This window comes from Delphinapterus leucas, unplaced genomic scaffold (genome assembly GCF_059928025.1).
Source record: "Delphinapterus leucas isolate spDelLeu-1000000601 "Yukka" unplaced genomic scaffold, BTC_Dleu_Yukka2 spDelLeu_asBTCV2_sq67, whole genome shotgun sequence".
Lineage (NCBI taxonomy): Eukaryota > Metazoa > Chordata > Mammalia > Artiodactyla > Monodontidae > Delphinapterus > Delphinapterus leucas.
This window is the reverse complement of record NW_028322276.1, coordinates 235389-254157: the sequence shown is the minus strand read 5'-3', so window position 1 is coordinate 254157 and position 18769 is coordinate 235389. Positions and strand designations below refer to the sequence as shown.

The 18769-nt window shown below is 40.9% G+C and overlaps 2 protein-coding genes across 2 annotated transcripts; both read left to right on the top strand.

The window, feature by feature from the left end:
- Window positions 1–1537: 1537 nt before the first annotated feature.
- On the top strand, window positions 1538–9845 carry LOC149743823 (protein TASOR 2-like). The gene is made up of 3 exons (XM_089906126.1): window positions 1538–1820; window positions 4758–5000; window positions 8762–9845. The coding sequence occupies exons 1-3, from the start codon at window positions 1613–1615 to the stop codon at window positions 9589–9591; spliced, it is 1281 nt and encodes a 426-aa protein (XP_089762252.1). The 5' UTR covers window positions 1538–1612; the 3' UTR covers window positions 9592–9845.
- A 98-nt stretch (window positions 9846–9943) lies between these two features.
- LOC149743822 (protein TASOR 2-like) lies at window positions 9944–18172 on the top strand. Its single transcript, XM_089906125.1, has 2 exons — window positions 9944–10395; window positions 13582–18172. Exons 1-2 carry the CDS (start codon window positions 9994–9996, stop codon window positions 15043–15045), a joined length of 1866 nt encoding a protein of 621 aa, XP_089762251.1. The 5' UTR covers window positions 9944–9993; the 3' UTR covers window positions 15046–18172.
- The last annotated feature ends 597 nt before the right edge of the window (window positions 18173–18769 follow it).

Here is an 18769-nt window from a genome sequence, read left to right as displayed (position 1 = left end):
AAAAGAGAAAACGGTAAGCATGGTCTGTATGGATTTTCAGCTGAGCAATTAGTAATAACTGTTGTGTGTTAACCCTGTTCCTGTGTGACCATCCTGGACTGTAGCTTGACAGTGTCCGTTAGCTCTCTCCAGGTGATCTGTGTGCATGCTAAAGTTGGAGAAGCGCTAATCTAGATAACATGAAAATCAAGAAATAGGACAAAAGCCCACCCACCAAAAGCTTGTATTTCACTTGTAAAACTGCTCAAATCATCACTCAGTTATTTACTTACCTGTCTAAGAAGTACGGTATTTCAGATGGAATTTATTGATGCTGGATTTTCTTTAGTTATGACTCCAGGTGCTGAATTTCACGACTCAGCGGCAGAAGTAAGAAAAGAAACAGAAACACAAAAGAATTCTGAAGAGATGTTTAAAGCAAGGCAGGGAGCTCTGGTCCCATTAAGTCCCGCATCAAATCTGAGAGTTCAGCGTAAGAGAAAAGCAGGCACGCTGCCCGTGGTACAGAGTAAAAGGGTGAAGTTGTGCCGTCCCTTTCCCAGAAGAACTCGTGGTGGAGCAAAGAAGCGTCCAGACTCTCGCACAACTCTCAAGTTCCGTCAGAAAAGAGAAAACGGTAAGCATGGTCTGTATGGATTTTCAGATGAGCAATTAGTAATAACTGTTGTGTGTTAACCCTGTTCCTGTGTGACCATCCTGGACTGTAGCTTGACAGTGTCCGTTAGCTCTCTCCAGGTGATCTGTGTGCATGCTAAAGTTGGAGAAGCGCTAATCTAGATAACATGAAAATCAAGAAATAGGACAAAAGCCCACCCACCAAAAGCTTGTATTTCACTTGTAAAACTGCTCAGATCATCACTCAGTTATTTACTTACCTGTCCAAGAAATAAGGTATTTCAGATGGAATTTGTGATGCTGGATTTTCTTTAGTTATGACTCCAGGTGCTGAATTTCACAACTCAGCGGCAGAAGTAAGAAAAGAAACAGAAACACAAAAGAATTCTGAAGAGATGTTTAAAACAAGGCAGGGAACTCTGGTCCCATTAAGTCCCGCATCAAATCTGAGAGTTCAGCGTAAGAGAAAAGCAGGCACGCTGCCCGTGGTACAGAGTAAAAGGGTGAAGTTGTGCCGTCCCTTTCCCAGAAGAACTCGTGGTGGAGCAAAGAAGCGTCCAGACTCTCGCACAGCTCTCAAGTTCCGTCAGAAAAGAGAAAACGGTAAGCATGGTCTGTATGGATTTTCAGATGAGCAATTAGTAATAACTGTTGTGTGTTAACCCTGTTCCTGTGTGACCATCCTGGACTGTAGCTTGACAGTGTCCGTTAGCTCTCTCCAGGTGATCTGTGTGCATGCTAAAGTTGGAGAAGCGCTAATCTAGATAACATGAAAATCAAGAAATAGGACAAAAGCCCACCCACCAAAAGCTTGTATTTCACTTGTAAAACTGCTCAAATCATCACTCAGTTATTTACTTACCTGTCCAAGAAATAAGGTATTTCAGATGGAATTTGTGATGCTGGATTTTCTTTAGTTATGACTCCAGGTGCTGAATTTCACGACTCAGCGGCAGAAGTAAGAAAAGAAACAGAAACACAAAAGAATTCTGAAGAGATGTTTAAAACAAGGCAGGGAACTCTGGTCCCATTAAGTCCCGCATCAAATCTGAGAGTTCAGCGTAAGAGAAAAGCAGGCACGCTGCCCGTGGTACAGAGTAAAAGGGTGAAGTTGTGCCGTCCCTTTCCCAGAAGAACTCGTGGTGGAGCAAAGAAGCGTCCAGACTCTCGCACAACTCTCAAGTTCCGTCAGAAAAGAGAAAACGGTAAGCATGGTCTGTATGGATTTTCAGATGAGCAATTAGTAATAACTGTTGTGTGTTAACCCTGTTCCTGTGTGACCATCCTGGACTGTAGCTTGACAGTGTCCGTTAGCTCTCTCCAGGTGATCTGTGTGCATGCTAAAGTTGGAGAAGCGCTAATCTAGATGACATGAAAATCAAGAAATAGGACAAAAGCCCACCCACCAAAAGCTTGTATTTCACTTGTAAAACTGCTCAAATCATCACTCAGTTATTTACTTACCTGTCTAAGAAATAAGGTCATTCAGTTTCTGAACTGTCCTCGGACAAATTCGAGTGGAAGAAGAGGATCTGCTAAAATCAGGCACACTAAGAACAGATGGCAAAAACTGATAAGTGATAGCCTGAACATGTTTAAAGAGGGGGGAAAGTGCCTGGACTCTCCCAGAACTAGAGCATCCTGGGGCAGAATTTCTAATCCTTTGTGTGTTTTAAAAGTGGTCGTCTGGATCCTACTACAGACCTACTGAAACAAGGTCCAGTGGCCTCGAGACATATATATTGAAACAGTTCCTCAAGTGGTTTTGTTGCCCCCTGAAAACTGAGGGAGAATCAGCGTCCAGAGCCATTTAATGTTAGTCAAATGCACTTCAGTGAACAGAGCACGACAAATAACACAATTTTGGCTTAGAGTCATCTCAGATTATGTGTGGTGTATTTTGTTTAAAACTAGGGAACTTATGCTCTATGACCCCTTAGCGAAGAGGTGAGCAGACTTGGGCCAAAGGGTCCCTCAGGCATTACCTGTTGTCTCTGTACTTCACTGTGCTGGCACAGGTGGGCGGCTGTGACTGAGGTCTGGCCCTTCACAGAAAAAATTTGCCAACCCTATCTATAGTATTTTGAATTTTAAAATTCTGATGCCTAAAGAAGAAACACTGGAGGTGTGTGGATCCCCAGGATCCTAGATAATTAAGATATTACCCTGTGGTTTAACAAGTAGTTATTTCTGGCCAATTATAGTTTGAGAAATTGTGTGTGTGTGTGTGTGTGTGTGTGTTTAGGAGGGTGGTAGAAAGAACGGCAGTATGAAGCAGCAACTCACACTCTACATTTCCTCACAAATTCCAGGCCAACCATATTGGGTTTCTCTCTATATGAACCATTTTAAAGGTATTAAATAAATTACCTATAATTCAACATATATGTTGTCACTGTTTCTCAAGTGTGCTAATTTCATCCACTATAAGAAATATGTTTTAGGGATGTCCCTGGCAGTACAGTGGTTACAACTCCACACTTCCAGTGCACAGGGCACGGGTTTGATCCCTGGTCAGGGAACTAAGACACAACATGCCACAGAGTGTGGCCAAAAAATGAACAACAACAACGATGTGATTAAACCAGCCAAGATGACTAAATATAATACCACAAAAGCTCAAAAAAAAATAGAAAAGAAATACATTGTATATTGTAGTCCAGTACACACAAATTCATACATTACTGAAACAGAAATTTCAGGAAGCATTTACCCTAACTATGTGTAATACAATCTGATATCTTCTGTTTCATTTAACAAAGAATTCTGGTTGCAGCCCATTAAGTTTATTTTATAATACACCCATGGGTTATTGCATGCAGCTTGAGAAACATGTCATTGAGTGATGCAAATAAGCAGGGCAGTCCGTGCAGGGTCACCTGTTTCGTGTTTCTCCTTTTCCTCGCAGGACCTAGGTTGTGAGAGATGTTCCCCTCCCGCCCGTGCAGATGTTACGCTTCCCCTAGTCTTGATCATCTCATCTTATTTTCTTTCTCTTCTTAATTTAGTCTTAACAGTTTTCCTGCTTGACTTATATTTTGCCTTTTTTTATGCTAAAAATTTTAGAAATTGTAACCAGTATAAAATCAGAAGTCTTACTCTAAAAACAAAACTGCTGCTTTATTGCCTTTGATAGTTTAGTAGGGAAGAAAATAATTAGACCCAGGGAAATGTACAACATTAAGAGAGTCTAAAAGCTTTTTTAAAAAACCGTTTATTTTTCTAACCTTCAAAAGAATAAAATGAAACTGGTCTCTTTTCTACATTTCACTAATAACCATCACATTCTGAAACTGTTTAATATGTTTTCTGTTCTCAATCAATTAGAAATAGTATTTTCCATATAACGTGATTTTAAAATATTTGCAAACATTCACATGTGTGATTATTTTATATAGTCAATGGGGAAAACGTTTTCACAGGGAACATTTATTAACATATTTTTTTAACTCTTAAAGGATTGAAACACTTTCTGCGTGTGATACAAGCAGGTTGTTAATAGTTTTTTCTCCTCATGTGCCCCCACCTTTAGTTCTTTCCTTCCTTCCCTGCGAGAAGTAAAGCTGAGCATTTTGTTAGAGAAATGAGCAATTATAATAGATTTATAGGAAGTTAAATCAGAAGAGGACTTTCTTCAATGTACCTTCCTCTGTCTTCTCTTAAGAGATGATTTTTCAGGCAGTGTTAAAGCTTTGATATTTAGGTGTAGTGAAGGAAAATATGTAAGATGGCTCTTTGTGAACCTACAGTCTCTTCTCTACAGTGTGATCATGGTTTTAACCATATGGCTTTATGGGAGCTGTGTCGCTTTTGTGTAAATTGAATTATCCGTCACCCTGTGCTGTGAACTAGCATGTTCAGCCTTACCTGCCACATCAGTCAGCAAAGATTATGGAATCTTTTTTAAAAATTAAGTCATGCCTTGTTTCTATAAAGTTATTACTCTGATATTTTTCTCCTAATCCTAATTAGGGATATAGACCAACACTTAGCAAGTTCAAAAATCTTTTAATGAAATACCCCCAATTTTATATTTTATTCCCCATTATTAAAGTTTCCCCCCAAAACAAATCAAAGGAAAGCTATGCTGATAAATATGTGCGCCCCCTACCCCTTAGAAAACGGTGTCTTTTCTGCATAAGGTGCTGAAGTGCTGACTGCACAGTTTGTACAGACAACCAAATTGGATTGGAAAAACCAAGAAGCTCCTATTTCTAAAGATGTTCCAGGGTCAACGAATGCTAAAAGGGCAAGGAAACGAGAGACATCTCCAGTCAAAACTGTTCCAAGGGCTGAGCCACCTGTGAAGAATTCTCCACAAAAACAGAGGGAAAATATAGTAAAAGGCAATCAGAATCCCAGAATCAGAAAGCAGCCACAACCTGGTAAGAAGTCCTCTTCCTGTAAATTTCAGCACCGTAATACAGACTAATCGAGATTATAAAGTAGTATATTGAAACAGTATAAGATCAGTTGAAATCTGTCACGTTCTTGTGGTCTTCTTTAGTTCAGACACTGACAGGACAAGTAACTTGGTTTCCCATTGTGAATAAATAAGAAAGTGCCAAGATTCATACCTTCACTAAATAGACCCTACTTTTCATTCTGCAGAAAGCCTGAACATGAACTGTTTAGCAGAGTTAAAGTATAAATGGCCTTTTTTAAGGACTAAATTCACAAGCAAGTAGCATCTGGCAGTATTTTTCTGGACCATAATCAGTTATAGAAGATATTATAAGTTTGTCCAGAGGGAACTGTAAAGACATGGTTCAAAGCAGTCAGTAATCTCGAATCCTGTATTTCACTTGTATTTTTTCTTGTTTTTTTTCGGTACGTGGGCCTCTCACTGCTGTGGCCTCTCCCGTTGCGGAGCACAGGCTCCAGACGCGCAGGCTCAGCAGCCGTGGCTCACGGGCCCAGCCGCTCCGCGGCATGTGGGATCTTCCCGGACCGGGGCACGAACCCGTGTCCCCTGCATCGGCAGGCGGACTCTCAGCCACTGCGCCACCAGGGAAGCCCCTGCATTTGGTTTCAAAAGGCATTAAATTAATTTTAAAAGCAGCTTTACTTTTCTACTTCTACTTGTGCGGAAGTGAATAACCAAGTCTCCTTCTGTGAGCCAGCAGCTGACTGCTGGTTCCGTGTTCCACCTGCTGGAACCTCCTCGTTGCTGGCACGTTCCCTCATCACCGCGGACCTCACTTTTCTCCCAGCTCCATGTCCCTCTTCACACCCGTCTCTCTGAGTAGAGTGCAGCTCCACCAAGCTGCAAAATCTATACATTTTACAGTATCTTCGGTATTGAGTCCTACTGTGTTGTATGTGTGGTGGTGTGTTTTGTTTAGAAAAACCTTCATTTCCTCATATCTCTGTATTTCCATCAGTTTTCTGTCTAATCTCATGATTCTACTTTCTCTCATCTACCTTTAGGTTTTTTAAAAGCCTCAAATTTAGTGGAATTCAGGGAAAGAAACTCTTGTTTTGTTGGGGTGATGGTATTATGGATGAGCTTGGTTTTTTCTTTCCTCATTGTTTAAAAAAATTTTTTCGGCCACACCTTGCAGCATGTGGGATCTCGGTTCCCTGACCAGGGATCGAACCCCCACTGCCTGCATTGGAAGCGCAGAGTCTTAACCACTGGACCACAGGGAAGTCCCTTTCCTCAGTTTCGTTAATGTTGTTTATGGCTGAAGATTTTTCTGAAAGCTCCTCAGTCATATCACCGTACAGCCTGTAGAGAGTCATACCCAACACAGCCTCTCTGCTTGTCTCCCCAGGCAGTTACGAGGTGGTCTTACCCACGGGTGCACATTTCTCTCCTGCCGTTTCCCAATGCGTGCCTTCCCTGCCAGGCACATGGTGCCACCCACACGAACCACGCCTGTTGTCACTCCTGTGCAGTCCCCTCTGCTCAGCTAAGTCCACCCGGAGTCATTTCCTGATGCTCTGATCTGCACTCATTTCTCCTTTTTTTTCCATTTCTTTTTTGGGTTTTTGAGAACGTTAAAGAGTTAATTCATACTATTTTCCAATCATCTGGTGTGTCTTGGTCCTGTCTTTCCAATTAGTTTGTAAACAGGATGAGTATAGATACATACATAATGCATTGTATTCCCAGCCTTGTCATTAGAATTCCTTGTGCTGAATTGGCTTCTATATACTTGTAGGCTAATCGATTAGTGGGAGGAGGTGTGCAACTGGGCATTGGCAGAAAAGTGAGCCCAGAAAATGAAGTTTCCAGAATGGGTATTCAGAAATAGGGCGATTTGTATTGCAAGTGTCTGTATATATTGTGCAGCCACATTCCAAGTTAAAATTTTAAGATTACCACCTTTTAAATAATGTGTTAATTTTTTCTTTTATTTCTTAATCACCCATGCTAATCCACTTCATTTCTTTTACTTGAAATATCAGAGTTTAAGAAGGCTCAATCATTTTGTTACTGAAACTAATGGTTTTCTGTCCTTTTTAAAGTTTTCAATATAGTTTTTATTTACTGAACTCTTTAATTTTTTATAATTTATTTGGCATCATTTTATCTATATTTCTTAAAAGAGATAGATGATCAGTATTGTATTTTTAATTAATTGAAAACCTCTAGCAAGTCAGTTATTAAATGATTTACCTGAAATGACACATATGAAAATGAACCCTTTTTCTTGACTCAATACAGTGTTCTCTAGATTCGACCTTCCTCATAGTGATACTCAGTGTAAGAACCATAGTATTTAAGGATAGAATGAACTTAGTGTCAGTAAACACATCAGATCCTAAAATGAATGTGTTTCCAGTACACCCGGAGGGTTCACGAGACAGCCCTCTTTGGGCCACTTTCTCGTACCTCACCCCGTTGGGCTTTGATATTTTAAATAAAAACTGGGCAGTGGTTGATTAATTTTACCCTCCTCACCATACACACGCTCTTGTCATTCTGTTTGATGACCTCATAGGCCAGAGTTTTCTCTGTAAATGTACTGTCATTGGGCTTTGCAGACAGGTTAGTAATTTATTTCAGACCTGCTACTGCTAATTATAAAGAGGAGCACAGTTGGCTTTTCTGTCCATCCAGCCACCTGCTACAGGGACTCACTGCCCAGTATTGTTGAGAACTTTGTCCTTCACGATAATCACATTTTAAAAGGCTGAATCAAAGTCCTGAGAAGGCAAGTAAACCACCTGAGAATGTTAGTTTTCTGACCGAATGCCAGTGGGTAGATTTGAGTACCTGCTGTAAGGAGAATTATCAGTAGATGAGGAGATTTGCTTTTTTGCAGATAGAATAGAGAGGAAATGTTTTTAATGCAGAAACTGAAGTTTTAAAACTTGAAATTAATTGGCGATTCTGAATATTCTTACTTTTCTCATTTTTTATTTGTATCGTAACGTATTATAATTAAACATCAGTACGGTTAAAAATCATCTCTATTTTGAACTTAGGTGGTTCCTCTAATAACTTGCCAAGGGAAATGATTTCTAAGAAAGTACATTAACCTTCTATAATATACACTTTAAACTTAGAAATTCTTAGATTCTCACGAGATTGTAAGCTCTCTGAGGGCAGGAGTCTTGTTTTCTTGTTTTTGTTTTTTTCTCTTTGTATATTTCTTTAGCTGAGTAGTATGCCTTGTGTGTAGGTCAGTACATGCAGGTTTTTTTTGTTTGTTTGTTTTTGTTTTTTTGCGGTACGCGGGCCTCTCACTGTTGTGGCCTCTTCCGTTGCGGAGCACAGGCTCCGGACGCGCAGGCTCAGTGGCCACGGCTCACGGGCCCAGCCGCTGCGTGGCATGTGGGATCTTCCTGGACCGGGGCACGAACCCGTATGCCCTGCATCGGCAGGCAGACTCTTAACCACTGCGCCACCAGGGAAGCCTGAGTACATGCAGTTTTGAAGGGTGATTTCTTTTTAAATTAATATGCACATTCCTTAAGACTTGTTCCTTGGTAAATACATTATAATACATCAGGAAGTTGGACAAGACCTCACTCTGGTAATAAAAATTTAACATACAATTTATGCAACATATCAAGAGGTTTTTCTTGAATATGTTGACTTAACTGTTGATTTTCACTGAACCATAGGAATATGACAAAGAATTAATTCTATGGAAATCAAGTGTTATGTGTCTTTTTTTCTTTTATGCTGAAGCCAAAGGAGAAACTTCTTCACAGCTTCAATCAGAAATTTCAGATGGTCGAGAAGATGTTATTAGCATAAGTACAGCTCAACCAGAAAATATCACAGTGGCTCCAGAAGACCCACCTGAAAACTCCATTGTCAACTGTGACTCCCAGGCCCTAAATATGTTGGCTGATCTTGCATTAAGCGCTGCTACCTCTACCACACCATCCTCTGAGCCCAGAAACTTGCCCTGCTCCTCTGAATTGCCACAGAACGATGTTTTGCTTTCTAAAGAACATTCTTTGCGTGGTACATCAGACCATGAATATCATAGAGGAGTTAAAAGTCAAAAAGGTGGACCGTTATCCAAGCCCTCCTCTGATAAGGGTAATCTGACATCAGACCCCACGGTCAGCCAGGAGGAAGAAAGCTTGGTTGCTGGCATTCAGGCCCCTGCAGAAGCCCAGTCAGCACTGCCCGAGGAAACCCTAGAAAGTTCCGACGCAAGCCAAAGCTCTGTCGTTGCTGTGGAGCATTCCTATGCCCTGCTCCTTGCAGAACATTCAAAGAAGCATCTACAGCAGAGAGGGGCCCCAGGCCCTGCGTTTGCCAAGAATGGCACTAAAGGCCCTGAAGCGGGAACCCCAGTGGGGAAAGTGATGCCATTTCGGCATCAGCAGGTCACCTCCCCACTGCAGCAGCTTTCCGAGGCCCCAGCGCTCAGGCGCAGGAGCGGGGTGCTGCCCTCCAGCCTGCAGGACTTCTGCCGCTCTCGTGCCGTATTCAGCTGTGACGGCTCCTTTAAGGTCACTTTCGTATGGGAAGCAGATTACGTGTTCAGCTTAGACGGCAAGTAAGTATACCAACAACCCCCTGGAGAAGACTGTAGTCAGAGCACTACACGGGTGAGTGGGAGTGACCCTGGATGAAAACGGATGAACTTTTCTGTTGAGATAAATGTAGCGAGAAGGGATACTTGTGCTAAACTCTGGGGAGGGAGAAGGAAGTGTGTAAAATCCAGTAACTTGGGAATAATACCAAGCAGATTCACTGTAATCATTTGTTATATCAACTTCATTTTTATCTTACTCATTGTTTCATGTTCATGTAATTTTTAAAATAAAAATGAACACAAAAACTAAGGTTAATAATTAAGGCACTTACTTATAAGATAATCAACTAAAATAGTCATTTTCAATGATTTTGGTTTCTTCTTTCTTTAAAATCTCAGGCCTTGGAATACTGATTTACCAGATACCATGGAAGAAGTGAAGCTTTTACTTCATATGTGGGTAGCTCTGTTTTATAGCAATCAAAACAAAGTCATACAATCATCCCGAAAAGTAGTAGAACACAGCAACCCAGCAAAATACGTGTGCATAAATAGCACGTTAGAATCGTTTGAATTCAGTGAAATTGAAGAGTCCTCCGGTGTGGAAAGGTGCTCCGTAGACCCTCTGTTGGAGACTAATGAGGCTCCCAGAGGTCCTACTGCCAAAGTGTCCTTCCCAATCACTGACCCCCTGCTTCCTTTCATGAAACCACCGCCTGTGAGAGGCTTGGAGCTTTGGGTGCAGAATGAACGGAAAGAAATGTTTGCAACAGCAGGTCATCCAGAGACCCCAGAAAGCCAGAATTTCATCTATTCCTGTAATAATGAGGTAGGTCAAGCTGAATACTGTAAATGCTGGTGTTATTTTTGAAGAAATATTTTTTGTACGTAAAATCACATTCATAACAAGGCATTGGTTTCTTTTAGGAAAGTGGATTCTCTAGCTATGTAAAGGATTAGAATGCCAGAAACTTAGTTTACAAAGTCTGGATTGTCTGCAGGTGGAGCTTATCTACCATCCTGATTGAAGAAACAAAAGGAGGAAAAAAATCGTAGGCCTCAGATGATCTGGGAGCCAACCATAATTATGTAGCTTTTCAGTTGTATGATTTGGGGCAAATTACTTGTTCTCTGAGCTTATTATCTTTTAAAAGAGGTGAATAATACTTATTCTGTTTACCTATAATAGTGTTTATGGATCAAATGCAGTAATAATAAATATAAAAAATCTTTGATAAACCTTAAAGGAAACTAAAATTGAATATATTAAAGAATATTTTTAAAAACAAATCCTGAGGGCTTCCCTGGTGGCGCATTGGTTGAGAGTCCGCCTGCCGATGCAGGGGACACGGGTTCGTGCCCCGGTCTGGGAAGATCCCACATGCCGCGGAGCGGCTGGGCCCGTGAGCCGTGGCCGCTGAGGCTGCGCGTCCGGAGCCTGTGCTCCGCAACGGGAGAGGCCACAACAGCGACAGGCCCGCGTACCACCAAAACAGAAAACAAATCCTGAGACAGTAAATAAAATGCCAGACCTCTCATAGTCTGCAGATAACTGTTTGTAAATATGAAAAATACACTTTGTTTCATTTCACTGTTCTCAACTGATAGGACGGATAATCGAATTTTTTTTTTTTTTTTTTGCGGTACGCGGGCCTCTCACTGTTGTGGCCTCTTCCTTTGCGGAGCACAGGCTCCAGATGCGCGGGTTCAGCGGCCACGGCTCACGGGCCCAGCCGCTCCGTGGCATGTGGGATCTTCCCGTACTGGGGCACGAACCTGTATTCCCTGCATCGGCAGGCAGGCTCTTAACCACTGCGCCACCAGAGAAGCCTGATAATCGAATTTTAATTGGAGCAAATTAAAAAGTTGTATCAAGGTTCTAAGTAAATGGATTGACAAAATACCTGCCTTTTTAAGCTTTCAGAGCAGATTTATTACAGAATAATTTTACATGGGTTTGGGCACCTTCAGTGCCTGTGTTAACATTGAGTTTCTGTACCTGGGCTTCCGTGGGGATTTGCAGGTCCAGGGGTGAGCCTCAGAGGGTCTGTGAGTGTCTGCAGATGCTCATCTTCATCAGAATGAAGACTGGCGGAACGCTGTGGGCCAGAGACTGGTCTGAGCCCTTCACTCGCATTAGCTCAGTTAATTCTCACACGGCCGGGTGAGGTAAGGACCGTGCCACCCATCTTATAGGTGAGAAGACTGAGGATGGAGAAGTACAGAATGGCCTGGAGGCACATAGTAAATTGTCCGGCCAAGACTCAGATCTGGACACTCTAGCTGTTTCTCAGTGTCTAATTCTGTGGATGTATTTATGTATATATATGCACATATGTGTGTGTTTATATGTGTACACATAAAATATATGTTACGTGTGTATGCGTTCTTTTTCTGAGGATGGGGTTCATAAATTTCATCTTATTCTCAAAGAGATACATAAAATCACTACCTTAGAATAAGAAAGTATTTATGTTTAGTCAGGCAGATTTTAATTATTACATATATATTTATACACACACTAGTTTCTTATAAAGTATTTTCGGTCGTGGTAATATATATTAACTTACTTTAGTAATGTCCAATTAGGAATGATTTTCTTGCAAACATGAAAGAGTATTAAGTAGAAAGTAGAATGTTAAAATTAACGATTCCTAACACTTTCTATAGCATATACTTAGAAATATGTTTCCGTCATCTTCTTGAATACTGTACCCATACTTTAAAGGTGCACACACCTTTAAATCCTGTACCACTCCCTATTCTAGGGCAAACTAGGATTATCAAAGTTTTCATTTCACTAAGAGCACAGGCATGGTGAGATTCACGACTATGGCCCAACATTATCAGCCACAGTACGATTGGGAGGGTCATAGAACTGTTCTCAGAATGAGTGTGCCATCAAGAGTTTTCTACGCTTTGTATCTGGCCAGTCGTGTCCCCTTAAAACCAAGTCTCAGCTCCTCCCTGCCAATTGCTCAGGTCAGTGTCTTTCTTTGACTAAGGCAGAAATGTTTTTAACAAGAGATTTGAAACACAGGTCCTGACTTACAACACGACTGCTTCAAAATCTGGCAGGAAATCTGTGGCCGTAGTGTTCCAGAGCTACAGGTGTAGGTCAACTGTATGGTCAATCCACTTTACCATATTCTGAACAAGACCATTCTTCAGCCTTTAAAAAAAAGAAGAAAAGAAACAGCCTTTTTATGAGGTTATCAAAATTGTCCAGAGGTATTTCTGTTACTGTTTATGCTAAATCCTTTCTGGTACTGTTTAAATCAGTCCTTTTAGTTGAGTTTATTAATGCAAGCTGCACTGTGTTTTCTGCTGCTTTGTTGAATAGGGAGGTATTAAAATGAGAGAGAGATTATGTCCAGTTATAAGCTAAGAAGACAGCTAAGGGGTAAGGGACTTTTATTTAACAGGATAGAGATTGATACCTTGGGAAAGCTGCTTATCAGTGTATTCTGAGTACAAGAGATAATAATTAGTGTTTCCTCATGGCAACATTCCAGATGACAGTGCATTTATAGTCTAATTGAAAGCTGGTGTTTAAAATAAGTTATTCTTTGCTTTAAAGATTATCTTTTAATCTTACTAAAAATAATTTAAATTAATTGAGCACTTTTTCCTCTACTGCTGCATTTCTGAATTAAGTGATGCTATTTAGCAAACAGTCTGCATTTTCAAGTCTTTAAATTGCCAGTGGTCTAGCCACTTTTCTTCCCAAAAGTCCATTAAAAAAAAAAAAAACACAAGGCTGTGCAACTAAGAAAGTTTTGGAGTTCTCGTGTGTGTGTATTTAGATAAAACAAATTCCTATTTGGGGGGTATTTTAAGCCTAAGAAGAGAGGGATTTGCTTGATCTCTACCCTATGAAGATTCAAAAGAACAGAGCAAACTAAAATTGATCTTTGTCTGTTCTGTTCTTCACATATGTAAATGCTTGAAAAAAAGATCTATTTGGCCCCTGATTTTTTAAATTAATTTATTTCTTTTGCTTTTATCATTTCAGATAACTGGGGGGAAAGCCGAACAAGAGTCATCAGATAAACTAGAGACCTCTAATCTGGTGCTTTCTAGCATTGGAAGTACCCAAACTAATGGATCTTCTATTCCTGCTGAAGATAAAACCTTTGAGCCACTTGATGGCACACAGGTGACATCTTATAATGATACTGTCACACAGTCCACATTCGCCAGGACTTACGATGGGATCAGCAATCCGTCAATGATTTTTCAAAAGTCTGTGTACAGCACCCTTGAAAGCAAAGTTGATGTTTTTCATGCAAAAATGCAAACAAAAACAGGTGCTTTGCAGGGCTTTATCCAGCATAGCAGCCTTATAATCAAAGAATGTCAGTCATCCTTGGAAGGGGAGGATGATACGGAGTATGTAGTGATTAATCTGGAACGAGTTACATTCAGTTTTGAAAAAAATGCCTATGCACCGATACAGACAGAAGTTGTAAACAGAGCTGATAAACCTACACCCTTTAATGTGGAGTTGATTAAACAAGTATCACCTGCTACAAGCCTTAGACATCCTGTGTCCGCATTTGAAAAGACACAGGGTCTTAGGGACGTTCCCTCTCTGGCAATGTCAGGACAACAAGGCGCTAAGTACCTTTGTGCCTTCTCAGTGAGTAGAGAGATACTTGCTAAAGAAATGTGTTCATTACAGAAAGGGCAGGCTGCTGCAGGCTCACCATCGCCGTCTGATAATTGCCTTGTAACAGAGGCATTATCACTAGTTAAAAGTTCTAGTTATTTGTTACCCAGAGAAGAAATGAAGCTCTCTCAAGAATGTTTTCTGTCGAGCCAGAGTCTCTCCAGCATCTCTTCGGAAGACACTGTAGAGTCGTCCCAGCTTGAAGAAGTAGTCTCATCGTCAGCTTCTGATCCCTTGGAAGAAAAAGATTCACTTGACTGCATCCCATCAGTGAGGAATGCTTCGGATGGCTCTTCAGAACTAAAGAATGACAAGAGTGGTCTAAACAGCGAACATATGAGTTTTGAAACATTTAATTCTGCATTTACCAAGCAAACCAGCCTATCTGTGAATAGAGAGGAAGTCAGCCTCGAGTTATCAGAGGAGGATTCTGACCTTGACCTCACTCTCACCATATCACCGCCCACGAGTCCCTGGGAAGAAGCATCCGCTGGTGAGATGGAGCAGCAGCAGGAGGCCCCGTTACCCTGCTTAGAGCTTCAGGAGACAGCGGAAGAAATAATTGAGCCTGAAGAGGTGCCTGATGTGAACTCTGCTGATCACACGTCAATGAAACCACGAGAAAGTGAGAGAAAAGGTGATAACTTACAGACAGTGGCTTTCATACTTTCGAAAGAAACCTGTGCCCTTGAGGTTGCAGAGGAAGTTCAAGTTGGTTCAGACTTCTCCTTCAGTTGTTTTTTTTTGTTTGTTTGTTTTTTGTTTGTTTTTGTTTTTGTTTTTCCCCTCCTTCAGTTCTTTAATTAAAGAAGTGTCACCAGCTTCTAGTCCTGACTGCCAGGTACCAGGTGAAGAAGCACAGCCAGCTTGGGCTGTATTTCCAAGTAGTTTTAAACTCTGTGATGCACACTATGAGAAAACTGACAGATCCTCCCAGGTTGAAACAGTAGATTTGGCCATAACAGAAAAAGAAAATTCTTTTGTTGGTCCCACCCATCCAGTGGGACAAGATAACTTAACTCAGATATAGAAGGAAAAATACCAAAATTTAATAACGATGATATTTTGTGGGATTTTAATTTTATTCTTTATGTTTTCCCTGTATTTTCTACAGTCGGAATGACTACTTTTACAGGCAGAAAAAAATAATAATGATTAGTTTTGTTTTTTTTTTTAAATCAAAGTAAGAAATCAGCCAGGTTATTACAATTCATTGTCCAACTTCTTACCTCGCCTCAGCCATGTAAAACGGGGGTTGACCGAGACTTGGAAGAACCACCCAGACTGGCAGTGGCAGCATGGTTGTGTGAATGAAATGCAATGACTTTTCTCCGGTAACTTGCAGAGGAGACCTAATAAAAGCATCTTGAATAAGGTCATTACCCCTTCAAAGGAGGAGGAAGGCTGTGTCATAGCCTGACATGCCTATTTCTAGTACTCGCCTTTGTGTGAGAACAGCATGACTGGATTATCAGCAAAAGAATCTTAGGAAAAGGCCCTGCCAATAAGGAGTCAAAGTCATGTGAAAGGGTCAGAGGAAGAAAGACCAAGGACTCAGTGTGGGAGGGACTTCCCAGACATACTGTACAACAGACAGAAAATAGGCACCTTCCTCACCGTCACGAGGAGTAATTCACATCCTGTGACATTGCTTTCTGTCCTTGATTATCTCAAATACAAGAAAATATTATCAATCAGCCTTTCTGAAAAGTACCAATACCAATGATCCACATTTCCTTTTCCTTCATTTGTCTGTTAACAGTGTTGATGTAAACCTTCCTGAAATAGAAGCCAGCACATTTCTTAAAATATTTTTTTGATGAGTGGTGCTCCCCACTTTCCCTTTCCTATTATTTCCCATGCCTCTCACAAGAAAAAGAAAAGAATTCAAAATTTTTTCCCCAATTGATCATGCTTTGGTTAGCGGGGGAGTTTTAAAGCTACCTTTCCCAATTTGGGTTATTTCCATAACAAACAAAAAGAACTATATTGCCAGTATTACTAAGAACATGCATAAAAGGATGCTTAATCCGTTTCGATAAGCTATTCACAGGCATAAAGAAACATTCAGAGAGGTTAGTCATTGTCATGAGAAGCTCAGGAAAACTATCACTTTCAAATGCAGTATTTAGGACACACTCCCGTGCATTGAGTCATCCCTCCAGCATTTGCGGAGCTGCCACTGACTAAGCAGAGGGGGTTGGCCGAAGGAGCTAGCCTTGTGTGACATGCCAGCCCAGGCCTGCCGATGAAAAGCATGTAGAAGGACATCGTGGAAAATTCCTAGGTCCTGAAATCCCAGCGCCAAGTAAGGGGAAGTTGCAGAGGTTGCAGTGCGGGTGCACAAGAAGGAAGGCTACAGAAGTACAGCACAGAAAGACTTCCAGGGCCCACGCTGCCAAAATGAGGCCTGGAGAACATTGATTTGCAGAGCAGCAGGACCGATGCCTTTCGAGATAGGGTACAGTGTTTCTGGATGCTGATGGAGCCTCTTGAAAGGTAGATCAATTTCTGGGGTCCCTTTTAGGGAGACTCTCACCCCGGGCAGGCTGCTGACCATCACCGCTGACCTGAGCACAGCTATATACAGAAGGATGACACCAGGAAGCCTAGGTCTGTGCCTTTGGAAAGAAAAGCATCACACTCAGAGAGTCTGGGGAGCTTTTATTGATATTAAGCAACAGATTCACAGGTGTCAATATAATATAGAAGCCAAACTTCATTTAAAGTCTATAACTGTAGGAAAGCTTATATATGACTTCCAGATCCTCACAAATCCATTTGTTTCAGAAAAGATTCTAAAGAAGAAGTCTGGAAAATCCTTAATTAAATTTTGGGATTTAGATGATGATGGGATACAGAATAAAGGAGGTCTCACAGATCTTTGGGGTTGATCGGAGGAAGGCCACATGGAGGAAGTGACTTAGGAATTTTCTTGTGAAAGTTTTGTTTATTTAGGGGCGCTGCTGGTTTGGCATAAATGGGACTTTCTCAAGTATCACTAATGAAATAACTAACCTCCATTCTATGAGTGTTTTCACCTGCAGTCCATCTGCTGCCAGGACGGAAGACAATGTAGCCTACATGCATAGACATTTTCCCCAGTAGGTAGCATCCTATTTATGGAATAGTTCTTGGTTATTTTATTTTAAAGACGGAATTATCAATTTTGTATTTGTCCGGGTGATTTAACTACAGCTTACCTAGACATCGGTGATGCCAACAACAAATGAGTATTTTCCCTTTTCTTTGAAAACCTTTGATTTATATGAGAAGACTGTTCTGTGTACCTCAGTGTTCTACAACTTGGGGGAACATTTTTCTTCGTGTTTTACACATTGCCAGAATGTCTGACTTTGTTGTCTGGCTTTGTTCACAGCAGCACTGTAGTTTTCCATTAGTTTTGGGTTACAGTGTTCAATATTATTGTTTTAAATTATTCTCATTTTAAGCAGAATAGCTTCAAAGCTATTCATTGAAATTAATGATAAAAATAAGGATTTTACAAGTGTGCTCAGTTGTAGCAAAAATAAGTCTATTTTAACCAGTAGCTTTGTTTTTGCACGTTAAGGTCAGAAATGCACATGTAATGCATGTTGGAGTCTGTTTTAAAGGTTTTACCACCTGTGTAAAAACTAACATCTTCAATGGTTTTATCTGCTGTTATTCATGCTACACTACATAAACATTTTTTTCCTAAATGGTACAAATTTATAAACTGTCATTTTCACTTACTCAGTTTTTGTAAACAGCGTACTACAAAAATCAACCCTCTGAGGAAGAAATAATCATTTGTTTATATTAGAAATAATTTCTACACCAATCTTTAAAACTCAAAACCAAGCAAAAACATTGGTAAGATACATAGTATCTATTTGGAACAAAGGTTTTTGTACCTAATTTGTTTCATTTTAATAAAGACAACTAAAAATCATTCAACTGCTTCTGCAATGATTTTATAGCAAATATTAAATTTGTAAGAGAATGTTTTACAGCACTTTAAATTTTTTAGGCCATTTAGCAGAATAAGTAGCTTCCAAAAGAATCCTACCACTTACCTCACTTTGGCCGCCATCTGTCAAGCCTCATCCCCGCAGGCCTGCCCGGTGCTTTCCCCTCCCTCGTGCGGTGCCGAGCAGCAGGCTCCAGCAAGAGGACACCTCACAACTCTCCAGTTGGCCCTTCCAGGGGGTCATGTCAGCCTGCACAGGAACTTCCCTCAAAAGCCATTTATCTGCTTTTAAACTCCCCCTACAGAACCGAAAGTGTTCCTTTCCCCTCGGTATGTTCTTAGGAGGAGGAAGAATGACTGAGTTTTAATTCTTACCCTAGCTCTTGCTTAGAGACCCACTCAGCTGATCTTTACCCCAGGGATAAGAATCTAATAGGACCATAACTGTATTCGGTACACTGAATTAATCTGAAATTACTACGGAAAAGGAAAGTACAGCGCACCTGCCAGCCGTGCTCCTCCCCTGAAGGACCTTCCAGCACCCACGAGGCCGCCCGTTCTGTAACTGAAGGCTTAGCC

Coding starts and splice junctions, on each gene's coding strand:
- LOC149743823 (XM_089906126.1), top strand. CDS start 1,613: ATGTTTAAAACAAGGCAGGGAACTCTGGTCCCATTAAGTCCCGCATCA. Junction 1,821..4,757: donor CCGTCAGAAAAGAGAAAACG/GTAAGCATGGTC, acceptor TTTCTGCATAAG/GTGCTGAAGTGCTGACTGCA. Junction 5,001..8,761: donor CAGAAAGCAGCCACAACCTG/GTAAGAAGTCCT, acceptor TTTATGCTGAAG/CCAAAGGAGAAACTTCTTCA.
- LOC149743822 (XM_089906125.1), top strand. CDS start 9,994: ATGGAAGAAGTGAAGCTTTTACTTCATATGTGGGTAGCTCTGTTTTAT. Junction 10,396..13,581: donor TCTATTCCTGTAATAATGAG/GTAGGTCAAGCT, acceptor TTATCATTTCAG/ATAACTGGGGGGAAAGCCGA.